This window comes from Phyllostomus hastatus, unplaced genomic scaffold (assembly GCF_019186645.2).
Source record: "Phyllostomus hastatus isolate PE091 unplaced genomic scaffold, TTU_PhHast_1.1 phas_scaffold_442, whole genome shotgun sequence".
NCBI classification, from domain to species: Eukaryota; Metazoa; Chordata; class Mammalia; order Chiroptera; family Phyllostomidae; genus Phyllostomus; species Phyllostomus hastatus.
The window spans coordinates 5,263,204-5,281,022 of NW_025334030.1; the positions used below are offsets into that span (position 1 = coordinate 5,263,204).

Sequence of the window (17,819 nt, forward strand, 5' to 3'; positions counted from 1 at the left end):
CAACCTAGCCCTAAGTAGGAGAATAAGTGTCAATCATCAGATTAGCTAACTTTTGATCAAGTAGCTTTTGAAAACTGATGGACTATTTTATCTCTTACTTGGGTCAGAGTCTGAGCTAAATTATAGGCATGAAGTTTTTAAATAATTTTTAGCCAGGGTAAAAATTAGTGTACAAACTGGTGAAATCCAAAGTGTGTGCTATCTCCTAAGAAGTTAACACATCAGGCTCCTAGTATCAATTACTGGGAGTTTGATTTGAATTTGTGGGCTCACCCTACAACAAATCTAACAAGTGGATTTTATTGACTTTTCACAGCCACTTAAAGTTAAAATTGTAATAGCTCATGTAAAATGTATGGCATTTGCAATTACATAGGCTCATTTACTATAGTTGCCATATTATATCTACATATTTGTGTGTTAAAGACCCCCATGATATAGGTTTTGCTTTAAATACTCGTGTATTTTAGAGAAAGTAAGAGGAAAAGTGGTATTTTTAAAAGATTTTGTTTATCTATTTTTAGAGAAGAGGGAAGGGAGGAAGAAAGAGAAGGAGGGAGGGAAACATCAATGTGTGGTTGCCTGTCATGTGCCCCCAACTGGAGACCTGGCCTGCAACACAGGCCCTGACTGGGAATCAAACCAGCAACCCTTTGGTTCTCAGGCCTGCACTCAATCCACCGAGCCACACCAGTTAGGGTGGAAAAATAGTATTTTATATTTACCTACATATTTTTCATTTCCCGTGTTGTTATTTCTGAAAATCTGCAATTTCATCTGGGATCATTTACCTTTAGCCTGAAAACTTCCTTAGCTTTTCTTGGCCTAATGGCAATAAATTCTCTTAGTTTTCATGTATCTGAAATTGCCTATTCCCCCAAATTCTTTTTTAAGTATATTTTATTAATGATACTATTACAGTTTTCCCAATTTCCCCCCTTTATCCCCCCTCTGCTCTGCACCGCCCCCAACCCTTCAGCATTTCCCCCCACCCTTAGCTCATGTCCATGGGTTGTACCTATAAGTTCTTTGAATTCTCTATTTCCCATACCATTTTTTTACCTCTCCCTGTCTATTTTATGCTTACCAATTATGCTTCTTCTTTCCTGTACCTTTTCTCCCCTATTCCTGCCTTCCCCCTCCCCACTGAAAACCCTCTATGTGATCTCCATTTCTCTGATTCTGTTCCTCTTCTAGTTGTTTGCTTAGTTTTTGTTTTCATTGTTTTTCTTTTTTTACTTTTCATAGTTTTTTTATCTTCAATTTCTAGATAGGTGCCTTTAACATTTCATATAAAAAGGGTGTGGTCATGATAAACTCCTTTAACTTGACCTTATCTGGGAAGTACTTTATCTGCTTTTCCATTCTAAATGATAGCTTTGCGGGATAGAGTATTCTTGGATGTAAGTCCTTGCCTTTCATGACTTGGAATACTTCTTTCCAGCCCCTTCTTGCCACAAGATTTCTTTTGAGAGATCAGCTGATAGCCTTATAGGCAGTCCTTTGGAAGTAACTGTCTCCTATTCTCTTGCTGCTTTTAAAATTCCCTCCTTATCTTTAATCTTGGGTAGCTTAATGATGATGTGCAACTTCTTTGGGACTCTCTGGACTTCCTGGAAGTCTGTTTCCTTTGCCAGATTGGGGAAGTTTTCCTTTATTATTTGTTCAAATAAGTTTTCAATTTCTTGCTGTTGTTCTTCTCCTTCTGGCACCCCTATAATTCGAATATTGGAACATTTCATGTTGTCCCAGAGATTCCTCAGCCTCTCTTCACTTTTTTGAATTCTTGTTTTTTCATTCTGTTCCAGTTGAATGTTTATTTTTCCCTTTTGTTCCAAATCCTTGCTTTGAGTCCTGGTTTCCTTCCTGTCACTGTTGGTTCCCTGAATATTTTGCTTTATTTCATTTTGAGTATCTTTCATTTGTTCTTTCATTTTTCAACCAAGCTCATTCAGTTCTGTGAGCATTTTGATTACCAGGGCTTTAAACTCTCCATCAGATAGGTTGGCTGTCTCCTCATTGCCTAGCTCTCTTTCTGGAGTTTTTCCTCTGTTTTTCATTTGGGCCCTATTTCTTTGTCTCCTTGAACCTGTTAATTTGTTAGGGGGCAGGGCCTTAGGTATTCATCAGGGCAGGGCAACCCTCTTTGCTGGGCTGCAGAGCTGTCTGGCGGGGAGGGGCCAGAGAGGGAAGAATGCAGCTCGCCTGCTCAGCTCTAGCCCCACTTTTTAACAAACTCATGTGAGACTGGGAGTTTCTCCCACTGAGGCAAACACTGTAGTCAGCTCTGAGTCTCAGTTTCCTGTTCAGTCAGCCGCAACAGCCTGGTCCACTGCCTTGCCACAGCCAGCCCCTCCCACAAGGTCCATCCTCTTGCCGAGCTTCTCTCAGTCAGCCCCGCCTGCATGGCCTGTTGCCTCGCTGCGGGTTCTCTCCATCCACCTGTCTTACCTGTCTGGTTGGTCTGGTTGACTATTTCTTTAATTCCTTCGTTGTCAGAGTTCCATGCAGTTTGATTTTCTGGTGCTTCTGGTTGTTTATTGATTTTAGATTGGTTGTCATCCTCCTTTTGGTTGTGCAAGGAAGCAAAGGCTCTCTACCTATGCCTCCATCTTGGCTGGAACTTGGGGCTTATATTTCTTAAAAGCTGCTTTAGATTGCAGCTTGCCTCTTAGCCTTTCTCTTGGGTCTTACCATTTCATATCAAGGGTTCCATAGAATTTCACATTATAGTCCACTAATGATAAACATTTCTTGTCACATTAGCTATGTGCTTCTGATAAACACAAAGCACTTCCTCAAGATTGGACCACTGTGGCACTTCTATATAGAGACACTCCCATGTCTTCATATATAGAAGTCATTCTCCCCCAAATTCTTGAAGAGTATTTTCATTGGGTATGGAAATATGGTTTGACATGTATCATCATCATCATCATCATTTCAGCACTTTAAAGATACTCCATTGTCTTTTAGCCTCCATTATTTCTGATTAGAAGTCAGCAAATTATATGAACTTGAACTGAAATAGAAGGTTCTTTAGATTCTCAACTTTCTACAAACAAGTAGCTGGTTGGCAAAGTAATTCAGCCACAGACATGGACAATTTCTTATAGAAAAGGAAGGATGATTCAGAAGCCAGAGCCAAAAGCCCAGAAGGTAGAGTTAAGAGTCTTGAAGAACCACTCCCAGAGACTCCACACAACACACATGCCTTGCTCCCGGAGTAGAAAGAAGTAGCAGCATGTGCCTAGCTGGACTTCAGAAATGCTATGGACTGGTAATTGACATGTGGGGGTTGTCTGTTGTGGTTATCCTGTCCCTTCTCACAATTGTGTGTTGGGTAGGCAAAGTGAACTCTTTAGTTCACGGTTCTTCAGATGGTGAGGAACCATGCTCGAGAAGCCTCATCTGCACCTGAATCTGATTTAGTGACATCCTGGACTTTGAGTCTGCCTGATGCCACAATGGGATGAAACTCTGGGGTGCTGGCCAAGCCTTGTAGTGTACTATATTTCCTTTCTTAATTTTTTACTGAAATAAATAATTGCCTTTGTTGTTGTTCATTTCTATTGTACCTACCCAGACTTTCCACAAGGTCAACTCCATTAGGAAATATATCACTTCTTTTTTTCCCCCTCTTCTCTGTTGCATCCTTCCTTGAGATGCCCCTTTTCTTTCTCTCTGGGTTGTCCTTTTAGATGTCATCCTTGGAATTCCATTTGCCTATGTCCTTTGTGTCTTGAGTTCCTCTTTCCTCATTTACATCTTGTTTTGGTGGAGCACATCATTCAATAGTTTCATCAGATTGAAAAGATAGTGCAATGTCAGAGAGCTTGATGATGACAATGTCAGCATTCCTGTCTCTTGTGTTCCAATGAGGACTGATTGCCCTCTATGCTTGTGGCACAGCTGTCATTCTGGATTCTCCCTTCATCAGCATCCTGGAGATTCTCTTCACTTACTATCTGTGTGCGATCTCTGTTTTCTACAGCCCACATTTCCTACTCTCTTGTTTTATTCCTTATCTAGTCAGAGGACATCTTTCCTCTAGGGGTTTCCCAAGAATAGTGCATGAGAAGTATTTTTTTTATATCTCCCATGTCTTTATTTCACTCTCACACTTAACTGAAAGTGTGGTGCTTGTTGCTTCTAACTGACCAGCATCTTTCCCTCCTCCTCTGTTGTTTGAACAAACTCTGTCCTGTGGCCATGTGACACAGGGCCAGGAGTCAAGCTGGGCCAGTTAATGTCCTTCCCTGGGACTGTTTGTTCTGAATGAATGATCTTTCTGCAGACAGAGGCAAAGCAGCTCTGGTCCTCTTAGCTGGCATCTCCTTAAGGAAGAGACTCAGCTGGTGGCCATGTTCCCAGCTCAGAGAGTCATCTGGGGAAACACAGAATGCAGTTGCTACTAGAGAAAGAGCATCCCTGGGGTTAAAAGGGAGGCTGCAGAACCACCCTGGGTCCTGCAGCTCTTTCTTCAACTGGGGCATAACAGGATAGTCCCACAAACTGGGTTCCACCAACCAGGACCAAAGGTCCCATGAACACCCATTGTGTTCCATGAGTCTAAGTTCCCATCATCTGCTTTCGAAAAAAATCCACATGACTACAGAACCACTCCTAGCTGGTCATTGCTGAATGAACATTCTGCCACTTTTCTTTTTAATATTGCTGCTATTCCTTTGAAATTAAAAAATAACCTTCATAGTTATTATACTTTCTACAAATCTTCATATCTGTCCTTTGCTATTATTATTTATTTCTAGAGAGAAGGGAAAGAAAGGAGAAAGAGAAGGAGGGAAACATCAATGTGTGGTTGCCTCTCAGGTGGCCCCAACTGGAGATCTGGCCCACAACCTAGGCATGTGCCCTGACTGGGAATCGAACCAGCAACCCTGTGGTTTGCAGGCCAGTGCTCAATCCATTGAGCCATACCAGCCAGGACCATACCTATCCTTTTTTTTTTCATTATTTGCCCTTATATCGTTAAGATTCTCCATATTTATCCAATCTTCATGAAAATGTTATCTTTTTTAATTGTTATTTGTTTGAATGAGTGTCCTTTTTAAGATTTTTTCTTTGATTTTTTTTGGGGGGGGAGAGGAGGAAAGGGAGGAAGAGAAACATCTATGTGAGAGAGGAACATTGATCAGTCGCCTCTTATATGTGCCCCCACCAGGGTCCAAACCCACATCCCAGGCATATGCCCTGACTGGGAATCAAACCAGTGACCCTTTGGTTCACTGGCCGGCACTCAATCTATTGAGCCACACCAGCCAGGGCCAGGGCTAAAATTCTTGTCAGAGGATTTTTATTTATCATCACTCAATTATGGTTATATTTGTTGATTTATTCTGGGTTTGTTTTGCAAATATAAATAAGCTGGCCACTAACATCTTTGGCCATAATGTTGTTTCTGTATTATTCCTCTTAGGCTAGACTTCCAGAGTGAAGTCATTGAGTCAAAGAGAATTACTATTTTATTTTTTAAATATTTCATTTGTTTATTTTTAGAGAGAGAGGAAAGGAGAGAGGAAGTGACACATCAATACATGAGAGAAACAATTGGTTGCCTCTCACGCACCCCAAATTGGGGTCCAGGCCCCAGCCCAAGCATGTGCCCTGACTGGGAATCAAACCAGCAACCTTTTGGTCTGTAGGCTGGCACTCAATCCACTGAGCCACACCAGCAGGGCAGGAATAACTATTTTAAAAAGCTGAAGCCACAGACTGGCAAACTAATTTACAAAAGGGCTGTGCCAGTTACATGCCCACCAACCGGCCCATTTCCCCACAGCCCTGATGAGCAGCATTCCTCCAGCGCCATGCTAACACCACACAGAACTGGCATGTCTTTGCCGTGGTTTGATTTGCATTCATTTAACTGCTGAGGCTGAACATTTGTCCGTAAGTCCATTAACCAAATTGGTTTCCTCTTTCGTGACCTGTCTGTGTCCTTCATTAATTTCACCTTTAGTGTCTCAGTGTTTTTCTAAACCAATCTTTTTTTCCCCTTAGTCCTCACCCGAGGACATGTTTTTAATGATTTTAGAGAGACAGAAACATTGATGTGAGAGAGAAACATCAATTGGTTGCCTCCCGTACATGACAAGACTGACCGAATCTGACACTCCAGGCATGTGCCCAACTGGGAATCGAACCTGCAAGTTTTGGTGCACAGGACTACGCTCCAACCAACTGACCCACCCTCCCAGGGCAGATCTCAGTGTTCGTTTGTTTTTTTAAATCAGTTTCTTGAGTACTATATTACATTTCCTGTTAATATTTTTTCCTATTTTTTGCCTTTTGATTTTGTAACCAATTTTCCTGGTATTTGTTAGCTTAAAGGCTACATTTCTTTTTGTTGTGTTGTCCGATGACTTCCAATATTCAAAAATGTTTCCCCTTCCAGAGCTGATAAATATCTCCTCCTTCCCCTTCCTTCTCCTTCTTTTTTTGGTAAGAATTCACTTCTTAAAAAATTATTTAAATCTCTGAATCCCTCTGGATCCCAACACTCATTTGTTTGGTGGACAGGGTGAGGAATGGACCAGGCTTCCTGCCCACACCACCTGCTGACCAACTCCCACCTCAGCCTTGACTCCAGGTGCCAGGCCCAAGGGTGTCTGATTAAATCCAGGCTGCTGTTTCTCCAGGCACGAGAGTGACTACCTGGGTCCTCTGAGTCCAACTTTCTGTGATATCCTCACTTATGATGACATCTTAATTTTTGTTGCTCCTTTGATTTTAAGGCAGAGCTACCCTTAGATAATTGACTTTTAAAAATGGGCGTGGCACAGGAAGCACTGGCCAAAGAGTCAGAACCACCTGCGAGATGCAGGAATTGACCCTCAGGCGCTTGGAGAAACGGTCCTGGACGTTTCAAAACACTTTGCAGTCTGTGATTAGCTTTTTTTCCCCTCATAAACTGTGGGCCATCTCCTTCCCACCTTCAGCTAAAGTATGTTTTGTTCACCTCGCTACTTCCCACAACTGGAACAGTGTTGGGCAGCAAATGTGCTTAAAAAGTACAGAAGGAATGAATGAACGAACAAATGAGTCTGGGATCTTTCCCACACTCTGTGCTCCCTCATTCCCTGCAGCCCCCGCAGGTGGCTCACACACCCCACCCACGTACCCCAGGAACATTGCGGGTGAGGTGCAGAGGAGGGGCGGGGGAGGCAGGGAATGGGAGAGGGTGGGCCAGCACCTGGGTGGCAATCCCTAATTGAGGGTGCCCCACCTCCCCGTAGAAGGGGTGGAGTGAGAGGCCGGAGAGGTACTCGGCTGCACGCATCCTGCCAGGCCAGCCAGGCGCTGCTAATGGCGTCCACTGGAGCACTGGGACGCTCTGACCAGGAGCACCCGCCAAGGCCCAGATCGAGGCTGGGGTGAGGTGGGGGTGGTTACCGAGCTCCGCCCAGGGGCCAGCGACTCCGGCCTTCACTACCTCCTGCGGTGCACCACAGCACACCCAATCCATGCACGTACCTATTGCTCAGGAAGGGAAACTGAGGCAGCACTCAGCCTGCCACCCAGCGCCCCTCCCCCGCCCCCAGGCCTATTGGGGAGCTCCAGACCTTACACGGAGCTTCACCCCCACGCTGACCCCGCTGCCCGGACGGGGAGCGGCTACCCGAGCCCCAACCCGGGCTCTGACGTCAGCACCTTGTGCCAAATAACTTCCTCCTGGAGCTGCTTCCGCCGTCACCACCACACGTTCTGGAGCCCGGCCGGCCGCACCCAGGGCAGGGACGCAGGGGAAGGTTATCCCGGCCAGGACTTCCCAGAACCAGCTTCTGCCCCGCCCCGCCGGGACCTGTGGGTTCCGGAAAGCCCCCTCCCCGACCCCGCCCCTAGACGAGGATGGAGGTTGCAGCCCCAAGGACCGGCGTTGGGGCCACCCTGGGCTGGATCCTGGGACGACACGTTTGGGTGGGCGCTTCTGGGACTCAGTTTCCTGGGGGTAAAACCCGAGAGGGGCACTGGGGTCAGCAGGGGACACCTCCCATGTCCCGATTCTTTCCCCTGTTCTTTGTTCCATAAGTACAGGTGACCTGGACTTTTCCCAGTCTACCCTCCCCCCTGCCCCTGCACACACACACACATTAATGTAAGACCCTGTCTGGACTCTGACTCACTGATGCCTGGTACATAGTAGGTGCTCAATAAATATGAATGAACAAATGAATGAATGAAACAGGGAGGTTCTCCTCTGGACTACAGACAGCTTGCTCATGGGAGAACTGTGGTCAATTGGGAGGTGTCTGTGGTCAGCTCATGGTGGCAGGCAGAAAACCCCAGGCTACAAATGCCCAAACGGAGCTAGTGCAGCCTTGCTCCAAGACCCTGAGGTGTGTTAGGGTGAAAGGTTTGGCCCTTTGGGATACAGGGAGTTCAGGGTCAGGTCATGGAGGAGTCAGGGTTCTAGGTGCCTCCTTCCTGCAACAGGAGCCGGGCAGGCCAGGCCAACAGGTTGGGCAACATAGCCAAGCCGACACTCACCTCCAGCATAAAACCCCACTTCATGGAGGCCGGCACCTCACTCTAGTGCTCCAGGAGATCCCACCACTGCTGTCCCCCCACCTGGTACCCCAGCCAGGCCTGAGATCATGAGGTGGCCACCAGCCGTGGCCCTGTTCCTGCTGCTGCTGCTGCGGTTTGGTGAGTCCCAGATGTTGCAGGAACTTGTTCCTCCCCTCCCAGAGGGGCCTCCTCTGCCCTCCCTGGAGCTCTAGCTAAGCCCCCCACGCCCTGGCCAGGCCTGGGGCTGAAGACAGGCCTCTGCAGCTCCTGGGGGGTAGGAAGGTCCAGATGTCCCACCTGAGACAGTGAAGTGGGGAAGACAGGGCGGGGGTGTGGGCACAGGACCAAGAGACAGTGACACGGACAGAGGCTTTGCTCCCTTCTCCTCACTTGTCTCCAAACTCTTGGGCCAAGCTCTCGGCTTGTTGCCTCTGCCTCTTATCTGGCTTTTCCCCATCTTCCATGTGAAGACACAGGCCCACTGGGTTCCAAATCCCTGAACATCCATCAGCTGAGCCGCCAGAAGGCTGAGCTGCTGCCTGAGCCTGGGCGCCCCAGGAGGCTGGCAGGGACTCAGTGGGAAGCCTTGGGGGAGTGAGGGCTAGGGATGCAGGCTCCTCTTTCTACTAGAGGGAAGGTATGCGGAGGACCAAGCCTTGCATCCCTGTCCCCTCTTCTAATACTGGGTCAGGGTCAGCAGGTGCCAGCCAGGGAGCCCCACCTATCAGGCCCCTCCTGGAGGGGCAGGCTACTCTCTACCAGGGAAACCTTCCTGCATTCCTGAGCTAGCCTGGCCAGCCCAGCTACCACCTCACTTCCCTGTCCTTAAGTCACCTCCCAGGGCTGGGCTGGGTCCCCGAGGGCACACCTTGGCCATGGCTTTAGGCTTCCCACCAGGCTTTGGAGGGCCTCAGGGTGGCACTTCAGTGGGGAGGGCCAGCCTCTCTTGGCCCCCCAGGTCTCCCCTCCCGGCCTCCTGGCATAGGAATAACAATGTTCTTTGAGGGAGCCCATCTCCATCAGGGGGTGTAACAGTGATTGCTCCTGATGGGTTGAGTAATCAAGGTCATTGCCAAGGTGGAAACAGAGGCCTGCATTTGACTCACCTACAGCTGTGACCAAAAGCCTGACTTCTTCAACACCCTCCTCACCCCCACCTCTAGCTCTTCCTTCCTAGAGCTTTCGGCCACTCCCATCCCCACCAGCTACCAGAGCAGGGGGGCCCTGGGCCCAGACAAGAGACCTGCCCTCCTGGCTGGCTCACCCAGCCCCTGACATGACACCCACGCTGCAGAGCCCAGGTCTCCACTTCATCCCTTCCTGGATAGCCCAGCCCCCACAGCCATTCTCCCTCCATCCTATATTTCCTGGGCTCAGGCCTCTGGGTGTGGGTTCTGACTTCAGGGAGTTCCTGGGCCAGTCGGTGAGATAGTTGATTCTACCTCCAGGGTGAGCAAGGTAGGCAGAGCTCTGCAAGGACCTGGATTCAGACATGTAGGATTTGGACCTATAGCGACTAGAAATGAAGGGCCTCCAGGAAGAGCGGTATCGTGAGCAAACCCTCAAAGCGGTCCTGCCAGGCCACAGGCATGCACACTGGACTCTGGGAGTGGACCCTGGATCTGTCTGCATATGTGGGAAGGGGATGGCTGTGGGGAGAACCAGGACAAATCTCTGAAAAATTCTCACAGGAAGGGAATGAGCCTGTAAGTATGTTAGTGCTGGTGAGTAGATGAGGGTGAACCAGAGCATCACGTGCAAAAAGAAGCAAGAGCAGGGGGTCAGGTGTTATTAATCTAACAATTATATTGTACTAAGATCAGGGTGTTAGAGGGTGCAGCTCTCCCAGAGAATATTTGCATTTTCAAAAGGCACCTTATGAACACAAATCCATGAACAGAACATCCAACAGACTCCCTATTCCATTCATTGGCCCAGCCCGACCCCACTCTTGCCCCGGCACTTCTGTCTGGCACCCCTACTTTGAAGAGTGGCCTCTCCCGCCTGTGGCTTCTCAGCTCCCACAGTGTCCACCTCCTCTCACCACATCCATAGCTCTCCCCACTCACTGCATCATCCAACCTCAACACTTCAGCACTGGGGAGTGTACCCTTTGAACTGAGAGTCTGGCTGGAAGAATGAGGATCAAAAAAAAAAAAACACCCCAGGGTCCTTGGGCACCCCACGGAGACGTGTGGCTCAGCCCTGAGCTTCCCACCACAGGGGCCCCTCTCACTTCCATGAAGCTGGTTACCATTCTGGTCAGAGCGAAGACAGGTTCAGTAGCAGCTGCCCCACCCTCTAGGCCCCCAAAGAGGTCGGGACGTAGGAGAAATGCTGAAGGGCGAGGTGGGGAGCGGCTGTCCTGAGCCCCCACCCCAGCTCTGGTCAGTTCTGCCCCCAGTGAACCAGAGATTCTGGGGTGCAGGGTCCCTCTTTGAGGGGCAGGTGTTTCCAGATTGTTGCCGGCACTGGATGAGACTGTCGCCGTGGCTGGTGTCTCAAGGCTGGGGTTGAGGGTCCTGTAAAGGCCTAGCAGCAGGCCATGTGCCTGTGTCCAGAGACATGGGGGAAAATGGATCCTGGGTAGATGGGCCCTCGGAACTGCTCTAGCCCCACCCCTCTGCCTGTCCCTTACCCTCCCCCACCGTAGGGTGCCATGGCCCAGCAGACAATCTTGGGGTCCAACTGCAGAACATGCTGGGATGCCTGTTAGAGGGATCAGCTCTTGCAAATCTAGAATCTTGGGAAGACTGACCCACAATGACCTCTGACTGGCTTCTCTCTGCTACCCTGAGGCCAGAAAGACCTATGGGGCTGGGCTGTAGTCTCAGGACTGAAGTTAGATTGGAGACTTGAGCCTCAAAACAGACTGTGTAAGAAGGCCCAGATCCCTGAAATTCAAAGGAAACTCCCAGGGACTCATCCTTTATCTTAGCTCTGGGCTGTCTGAAGTGGGAAACGCAGGCCCCACGGCACCAGTGCTTATGGCTGGATCCTCCGCAGAGCTTCCGGACAAGGATGGGTGCGGGGTGTGAAGGAAGAGACCTCTGTGGGGATGACAGAAGCCATCTTGCCCTAAGTGGCCATGACTGGTTCCTCTTACTGGCATCTTCTGATTATTTCCTTGTATGGCAAGGAGTCTGTCTGCCCTTGCAGACAAGGTCTGGCCCACAGGCCTGGGCCTGTAGACCTCGAAGGGAGGTCCTGTAGGAAATCTGAAGGCCCCTAGCCTCTCCTGCCAGGTCCTTTGTGAACTGTCCTGAGTTGTCAGGGCACTGGGTGCGGAGTAAAAGAGGGCCACACTGCCCAGCAGTGGGCAGGGGAGGAGCAGACTCTGGCTTTGGCAAGTTGGCTGATCACCCCCTCTTTTCTCCTTTCCAGGGACTCAGAGGACCAAGGCATTGAGCGGTAAGCCCTAAGACTCCTGGGTGGGGGGACAGGAGCAGGCATGTTAGAGCAGCAAGACTGGCCAGAGGCTCTCTCACTCACTCTGAAGGAGACTCAGAATAAATGGGCGGGGCACAGGGAATCCCCAAGGAAAAGTCATGGGTCTGTGGAATTGGTGCCTAGACAGGAAGGTCTGATATACATTGCAGATGGCACAAAAGAGTCATTAAGGCATGAAGCATGGAGATGGGGGCAGGAAAAAGTGACAGCGAAGAAGCTGAGGATGGAATCTGAAGGGCCCTCCCCACACCCACTGTCCTCTGGGAGCCCCTGTTGGTCAGATGATGGGATGAGACCTCTGCAAGTGTTTCCTCGACCCTCCTCATGATGCCACTATTTCACGGGTGAGGGATGTGAGGCCACGGGGTGCAGGGGGGATGTCCTTTCCCAAAGCTGGGAAGGGTATGCCTGTTCAGAGGCTGACCTGATGCCCAGGCATATGACATGCCCAGGGTCCCCAAGAAGGTCAGAGATGGGGAGGGCCCTGGATTGAGCAGAGAGCAGAAGCCGGGATGTGGAGTTGGGGCAGGGAATCAGCTGATGGAACTGACCCCAGTGAGCACTGTCCCGGCTGTCTTCCCCTAGTCTGCGGACGCCCGAGAAGGTTAAACCGGATGGTGGGTGGGCAGGATGCCTTGGAGGGCGAGTGGCCATGGCAAGTCAGCATCCAGCGAAACGGAAGCCACTTCTGTGGGGGCAGCCTCATCACGGAGCGGTGGGTCCTCACTGCAGCACACTGCTTCTCCAAGTGAGTACCCACCACGCTCTCCCTCACTACCAACTGCCTGTGACCACCCAGGCTCTGCACCAGGGCCACTGCTGACCAAGCCCCACACCCTGCTGGGCTTCGGCACCTTGGCCAGCAACTAACACCTGTCCAGCTCTGGCCCACCTTCTTGGCCAGAGCTCCCTTTAAATCTAACTTTGAGGCTAACTTCCAGCTTCAATCACTGCTTCCCAGCCTTTGCTTCCTGTGGCCCATCCATGAGATCCATTGCTGGTCTCATCAGTGAGGTGCTTGGGCAGGCCTGAGGCCCTGTCCCTGCAAATGCTGGCAGGCTCCTCCCACACCCTGGCCCTTATCCTGATCCCCTCTCCCACACCTCAAATCCAGGACACTCCCTTTTCTAGCTGAGTCTCTGGTTACAGATGAGCCCAGGGACTGGAGTAGAATATCCTTTTCTCCTCCTCACACTGTCTAAGATCACCCATAGCATTTCTTTCTTATTTTAAAAAGTATTTTATTTATTTTTAGAGAGAGGAGGAGGGAAGGAGAGAGGGAGAGAAACATCAATGTGTGGTTGCCTCTTGCACATCCCTTACTGGGGACCTGGCCCGAAGCCCAGGCATGTGCCCTGACTGGGAATTGAACCGGCGACCCTTTCATTTGCAGGTTGGCATTCAGTCCACTGAGCCACACCAGCCAGGGCAGGTTTTTATTATTATTATTATTATTATTATTATTTAAAAAAATTTTATTAAGTCCTGGCTGGCGTAGCTCAGTGGATTGAGCACAGGCTGCGAGCCAAAGTGTCTCAGGTTCAATTCCCAGTCAGACCACATACCTGGGTTGCAGGCCACGGCCCCCAGCAACCGCACATTGATGTTTCTCTCCCTCTCTCTCTCTCTCTCTCTCTCTCCCTCCCTCCCTCCCTCCCTCCCTTCCCTCTCTAAAAATAAATGGGTAAAATTTTTAAAAAAAATTTTTTTAATGTATTTATTTATGTTTAGAAAGAGGGGAAGGGAAGGAGAAAGAGAGGGAGTGACACCCATAGCATTTCTGACCAAAGGCCCAGACTACTCATCCCTACTTAGTAAACCACCGTGAACCACCTGGCCCCTGACCGCCAGGGTTTCCCAGGCACCTCGGCTCTTGCCTCATCACAGCACTACAATTCCTTTAAAACCTCACATGTTAAATTCAGTAACGCAGGGTCAGAGGGAGTGGTTCACACGCCCAAGGCCCACGGGGCAGCTGGGCCCAGTCCCCAGTTGGCTGGCCCCAGCTGCATCCTTGTGGGCAGTCTGCTCCTTCACCCCTCACAGCAAGTCTTTTACTGTCCCCTGTCATAGCCAAGGAAACTGAGTCACAGAGAACTCAATAGGTGACTTGCCCAAGGTCACCCAGCTAGCCAGGGGTGGAGCTGGGAATTAAAGCCAGAAATTAAAGCTGCTGTAGCTTGTACATCCTAAGCAACTTGCCCTGATGTATGTCCTTGTGGAGACTACTTTTTTGGAGATAGTGTGCAGAGAGATGTCAGGTATGGACCTCGAGGCCAGGAAGGTGGTATCTGGCAGCAGCGGAACAACGCTGACACCTCCCTTTCCCCTTCTCCATCTAATCTGCAGCAGCTCCCCCTTTGAGACCCCAGAGGGGCCCCCTCACACCAGCTCTCTGCTCTTTCCCACCAGCACCTCCGAAACATCCCTGTACCGGGTCCTACTGGGGGCACGGCAGTTGGTGAAGCCGGGGCCACATGCCACATATGCACAGGTGAAGAGGGTGCAGAGCAACCCCCTATACCAGGGCATGGCCTCCAGTGCTGATGTGGCCCTGGTGGAGTTGGAGGCACCTGTGACCTTCACCAATTACATCCTCCCTGTGTGCGTGCCTGACCCCTCAGTCGTCTTTGAGACAGGCATGAATTGCTGGGTCACCGGCTGGGGCAGCCCCAGTGAACAAGGTAATGGGACAGGGGCAGGACAGAGTGGGGGACATGCCTTAGAGAAGGTCCCAGGTCCTAGGCAGGTTGGGGGCCATTCCGAAGCAACAGTCTTTTTCTGTTGATATTGGTACACATGATCTTTACTCAAATCAGTAGAATGGGTATAGGGAAGGGGCAGTAGATGCAGGAGGAGGAGCCACGGGAAAGTAGAGAGGACAGAAAGAGCCCAGCCTGGTGCACAGAAGGGAAGAAGGAATTCTGTTCCACAAAGCCCCAAGCGAGAAGAGGTCCAAACCCAAGCAATAAATGGGGAAGGACAGAGCTGCAGTTCTTAAGAACTGTCCACTGAGCTGCAGGCTGTTTTGCCCCTCCGCAGACCGCTTGCCTAACCCTCGAATCCTGCAGAAACTCGCAGTGCCCATCATTGACACACCCAAGTGCAACCTACTCTACAGCAAAGATACTGAGTCTATCTTCCAGCCTAAAACCATCAAGGATGACATGCTGTGTGCCGGCTTCGCTGAGGGCAAGAAGGACGCCTGCAAGGTAGGAGCTGGGATGGGCCACGCTGGAGGCTGAGCCCTGCTCCCTAGGCCTAGGTCCAGTGGGAGCCAGCCCAGCCCGATAAGGCCCTAGTAGGTTGGTCCACAGCCAGCCCAAAGCTGTGCATCCCATCAGCTGGGAAAAGCAGATTCCTGGATCCTGCCTGCTCCCCTTCCCGCTGCCAGGGCTGCAGTCAGTAGGTTGGCAGTGGGACTCAGGAAAATACATTTTCAAAACACCCCTCTGAGCAGGTGAACTGGGGATACTAGAGAAATGGGCACCCTAAGCCAGAAAAGGAAGGACCCACTGGTGTGAGGGGAGCTAGGCAGGGACACTCCTAGGGTGGGGAGTTGAGGAGAGACAACGGGAAGAAAACAGGTGTGTGCGTGCATGTGTACCTGTTGGCTCTTGGGCCCCTGCGGGCTCTGATGGTGCCTCTGTTTCCTCTGCAGGGTGACTCGGGGGGCCCTCTGGTATGCCTCGTGGGCCAGTCGTGGCTGCAGGCTGGGGTGATCAGCTGGGGTGAGGGTTGTGCCCGCCGGAACCGCCCAGGTGTCTACATCCGGGTCACCTCCCACTATGACTGGATCCATCGCATCATCCCAGAGCTGCAGTTCCAGCACGCCAGGTCGGGCGGCCAGAAGCGGGGCCCCAGGGGGCAGCAGCCCCGTGAGCAGAACTCTGCACCCTGCCTGGCGGCGCACACCATCCTCCTGGTGCTTGCAGCCCTGCTCTCTGGCTTCTGAGCCTTGTTCAGGCAGGTGGGCGAGTGCAGCCCCGGAGTCCACATGTACATTTGTAAATAGCTGATTCTCTTTACTCAAATGTCCAGTTATTTTTATTTATGTTCACCATCCAATAAAAACCCAAACTCAGTGCCAGCTGCCCAGGTGTGGAGCCTCAGGGCAAGAGGGGAGTAGAGAGCCACCTAACCAGAGGGTGGGCCCTGAGGAGTTGTATCTGGACAAAACATCAGGTGGAAGCATTTGGAGGGAAGGGTCCTGGTGAGAAGGGAGCTGCAGCAGGCAGTGGAGGCTAGATGTCACTGGAGTTCAGGTCTTCAGTGTTCCATGACACCTGCCCCAAGAGCCCTCACAGGAGGCTCCCCCACCCCCACCCCCGCTTCATTGTCCTTGCCTACGCCACCCTCACAGTAGAAAGGACAGGGTGGGGGGGCCTGGCAGAGGGTCCTGGAGGAGAAGGGTTTTGTGGGGCATGGGGGAATCACATCCCCTACTTTCTATGTCTGAGTCACCCCAAGACTTCCCCAAATAACAACCATGGTTTCCTACCCCCATGGGGAGGAGGCAGGGGCCCCTAGGGGCTCCCTGTTCCCCAGGTTCCCCTCGACTCCCAGCTCATTTTCCTCTACCCTCCCTCAGCCTCCACCGCCCCGCTGGTGAGTCCAAAGCTGTAGGGGTAGGGGACTGGAGTCGGGGCACATCTACTGGGAGACATGGGACAAATCACCGTCCCCTCTGAGTCCACGTCTCTCCTGTAACCTGGGACAGCACCCTCGCCTGCCTCTCAGAGGGGACTGGGTGGATGGTGGATCTGCCAGAGGATGTGGCCAGGAGATGGAGATGTGGGTCCTGCCGTGGGCTCCGGTGCCTGCCTGCCTCCCTCTGAGGCTCCATACCATCCTTGCAACTCCCTGGTGACAGCTTCACTGGGACCCTGCAGCCCCAACGCCCCAGGGGCTGGACTTCCCCAAACCTCTGGGTGCAGGGACCACTGTGGCCCCATCAATCCCACATACTGCATGGGCAGTCAGCGCTGTGACAGGTGTCACACAGAGGCAAGGCCCAGGCCACTTAGAGTCATGGAGGCTGAAGCTTTGTTGGCTCCCCGAGCTGGGACCCGTTCTTCCTCCTTCCAGAGTTTGGGGGTTCAGGCCATATTTGCTGGTGTCTTTAATGGTTTCTGCAAGGAACCGTCCCCTCAAATTCATAGAGGACCCAAAGTCCCGCATGAAGTGCGCCCACCCACCCAGCCTGCTGCCTGGCCTGGGCCCAGCTCTACATCCCCACACTCACCCGTCATTAGCAACCCCCACATAATCTCCCTACACCTGCCCTCCTTCCCAGTGTGGCCCTTTGCAGCTTGTCACCACCAGGAACCCAACATAAACAGGCCTCTGGAGCTCTGGCATCCAGCCTGTGCTGGCCCTCCTGTGAGGGCCTGTCTGCCCACGGGTCAGCCTCAGGGTCCGGCTGGCTCCAGCACATCCACAGCAGGCCCCTCATGTGGCCAGATGGTCAGGTCTGCCCCCAATGTGGACTGACTCTCAAAGGGACCTGGGCTTACCTGCCATGCTAAGCGATAATGAACCGGACAAGACTCCTCAGGAGGGCAGGGACCTGTTTACTGCCACCTTGCACACACACATCCACACATTCATGAACACACTCCCTAGCACAACCACATGCACATTGGTGCAGACACCTGTGCATATCCATGCCTTCACTCACATATGTGCACACACCCACTAGTATACAACGCATGCACATCTGCACACAGAAAATACCCCCCCCCACACACACACACATGCATACAACTTGTGCTCACAGCCTGCCAGCCTGGTGCCGGGAAGCAAGCAGGCCTGGGTATTTATGGAATAATCAATAC

General features: G+C 51.3%; 1 protein-coding gene across 1 annotated transcript; it reads left to right on the forward strand.

The window, feature by feature from the left end:
- The first annotated feature begins 8,545 nt into the window (after nt 1-8,545).
- On the forward strand, nt 8,546-16,069 carry PRSS27 (serine protease 27). Its single transcript, XM_045820794.1, has 6 exons — nt 8,546-8,670; nt 11,917-11,943; nt 12,568-12,730; nt 14,395-14,666; nt 15,025-15,194; nt 15,644-16,069. Exons 1-6 carry the CDS (start codon nt 8,619-8,621, stop codon nt 15,935-15,937), a joined length of 978 nt encoding a protein of 325 aa, XP_045676750.1. The 5' UTR covers nt 8,546-8,618; the 3' UTR covers nt 15,938-16,069.
- The last annotated feature ends 1,750 nt before the right edge of the window (nt 16,070-17,819 follow it).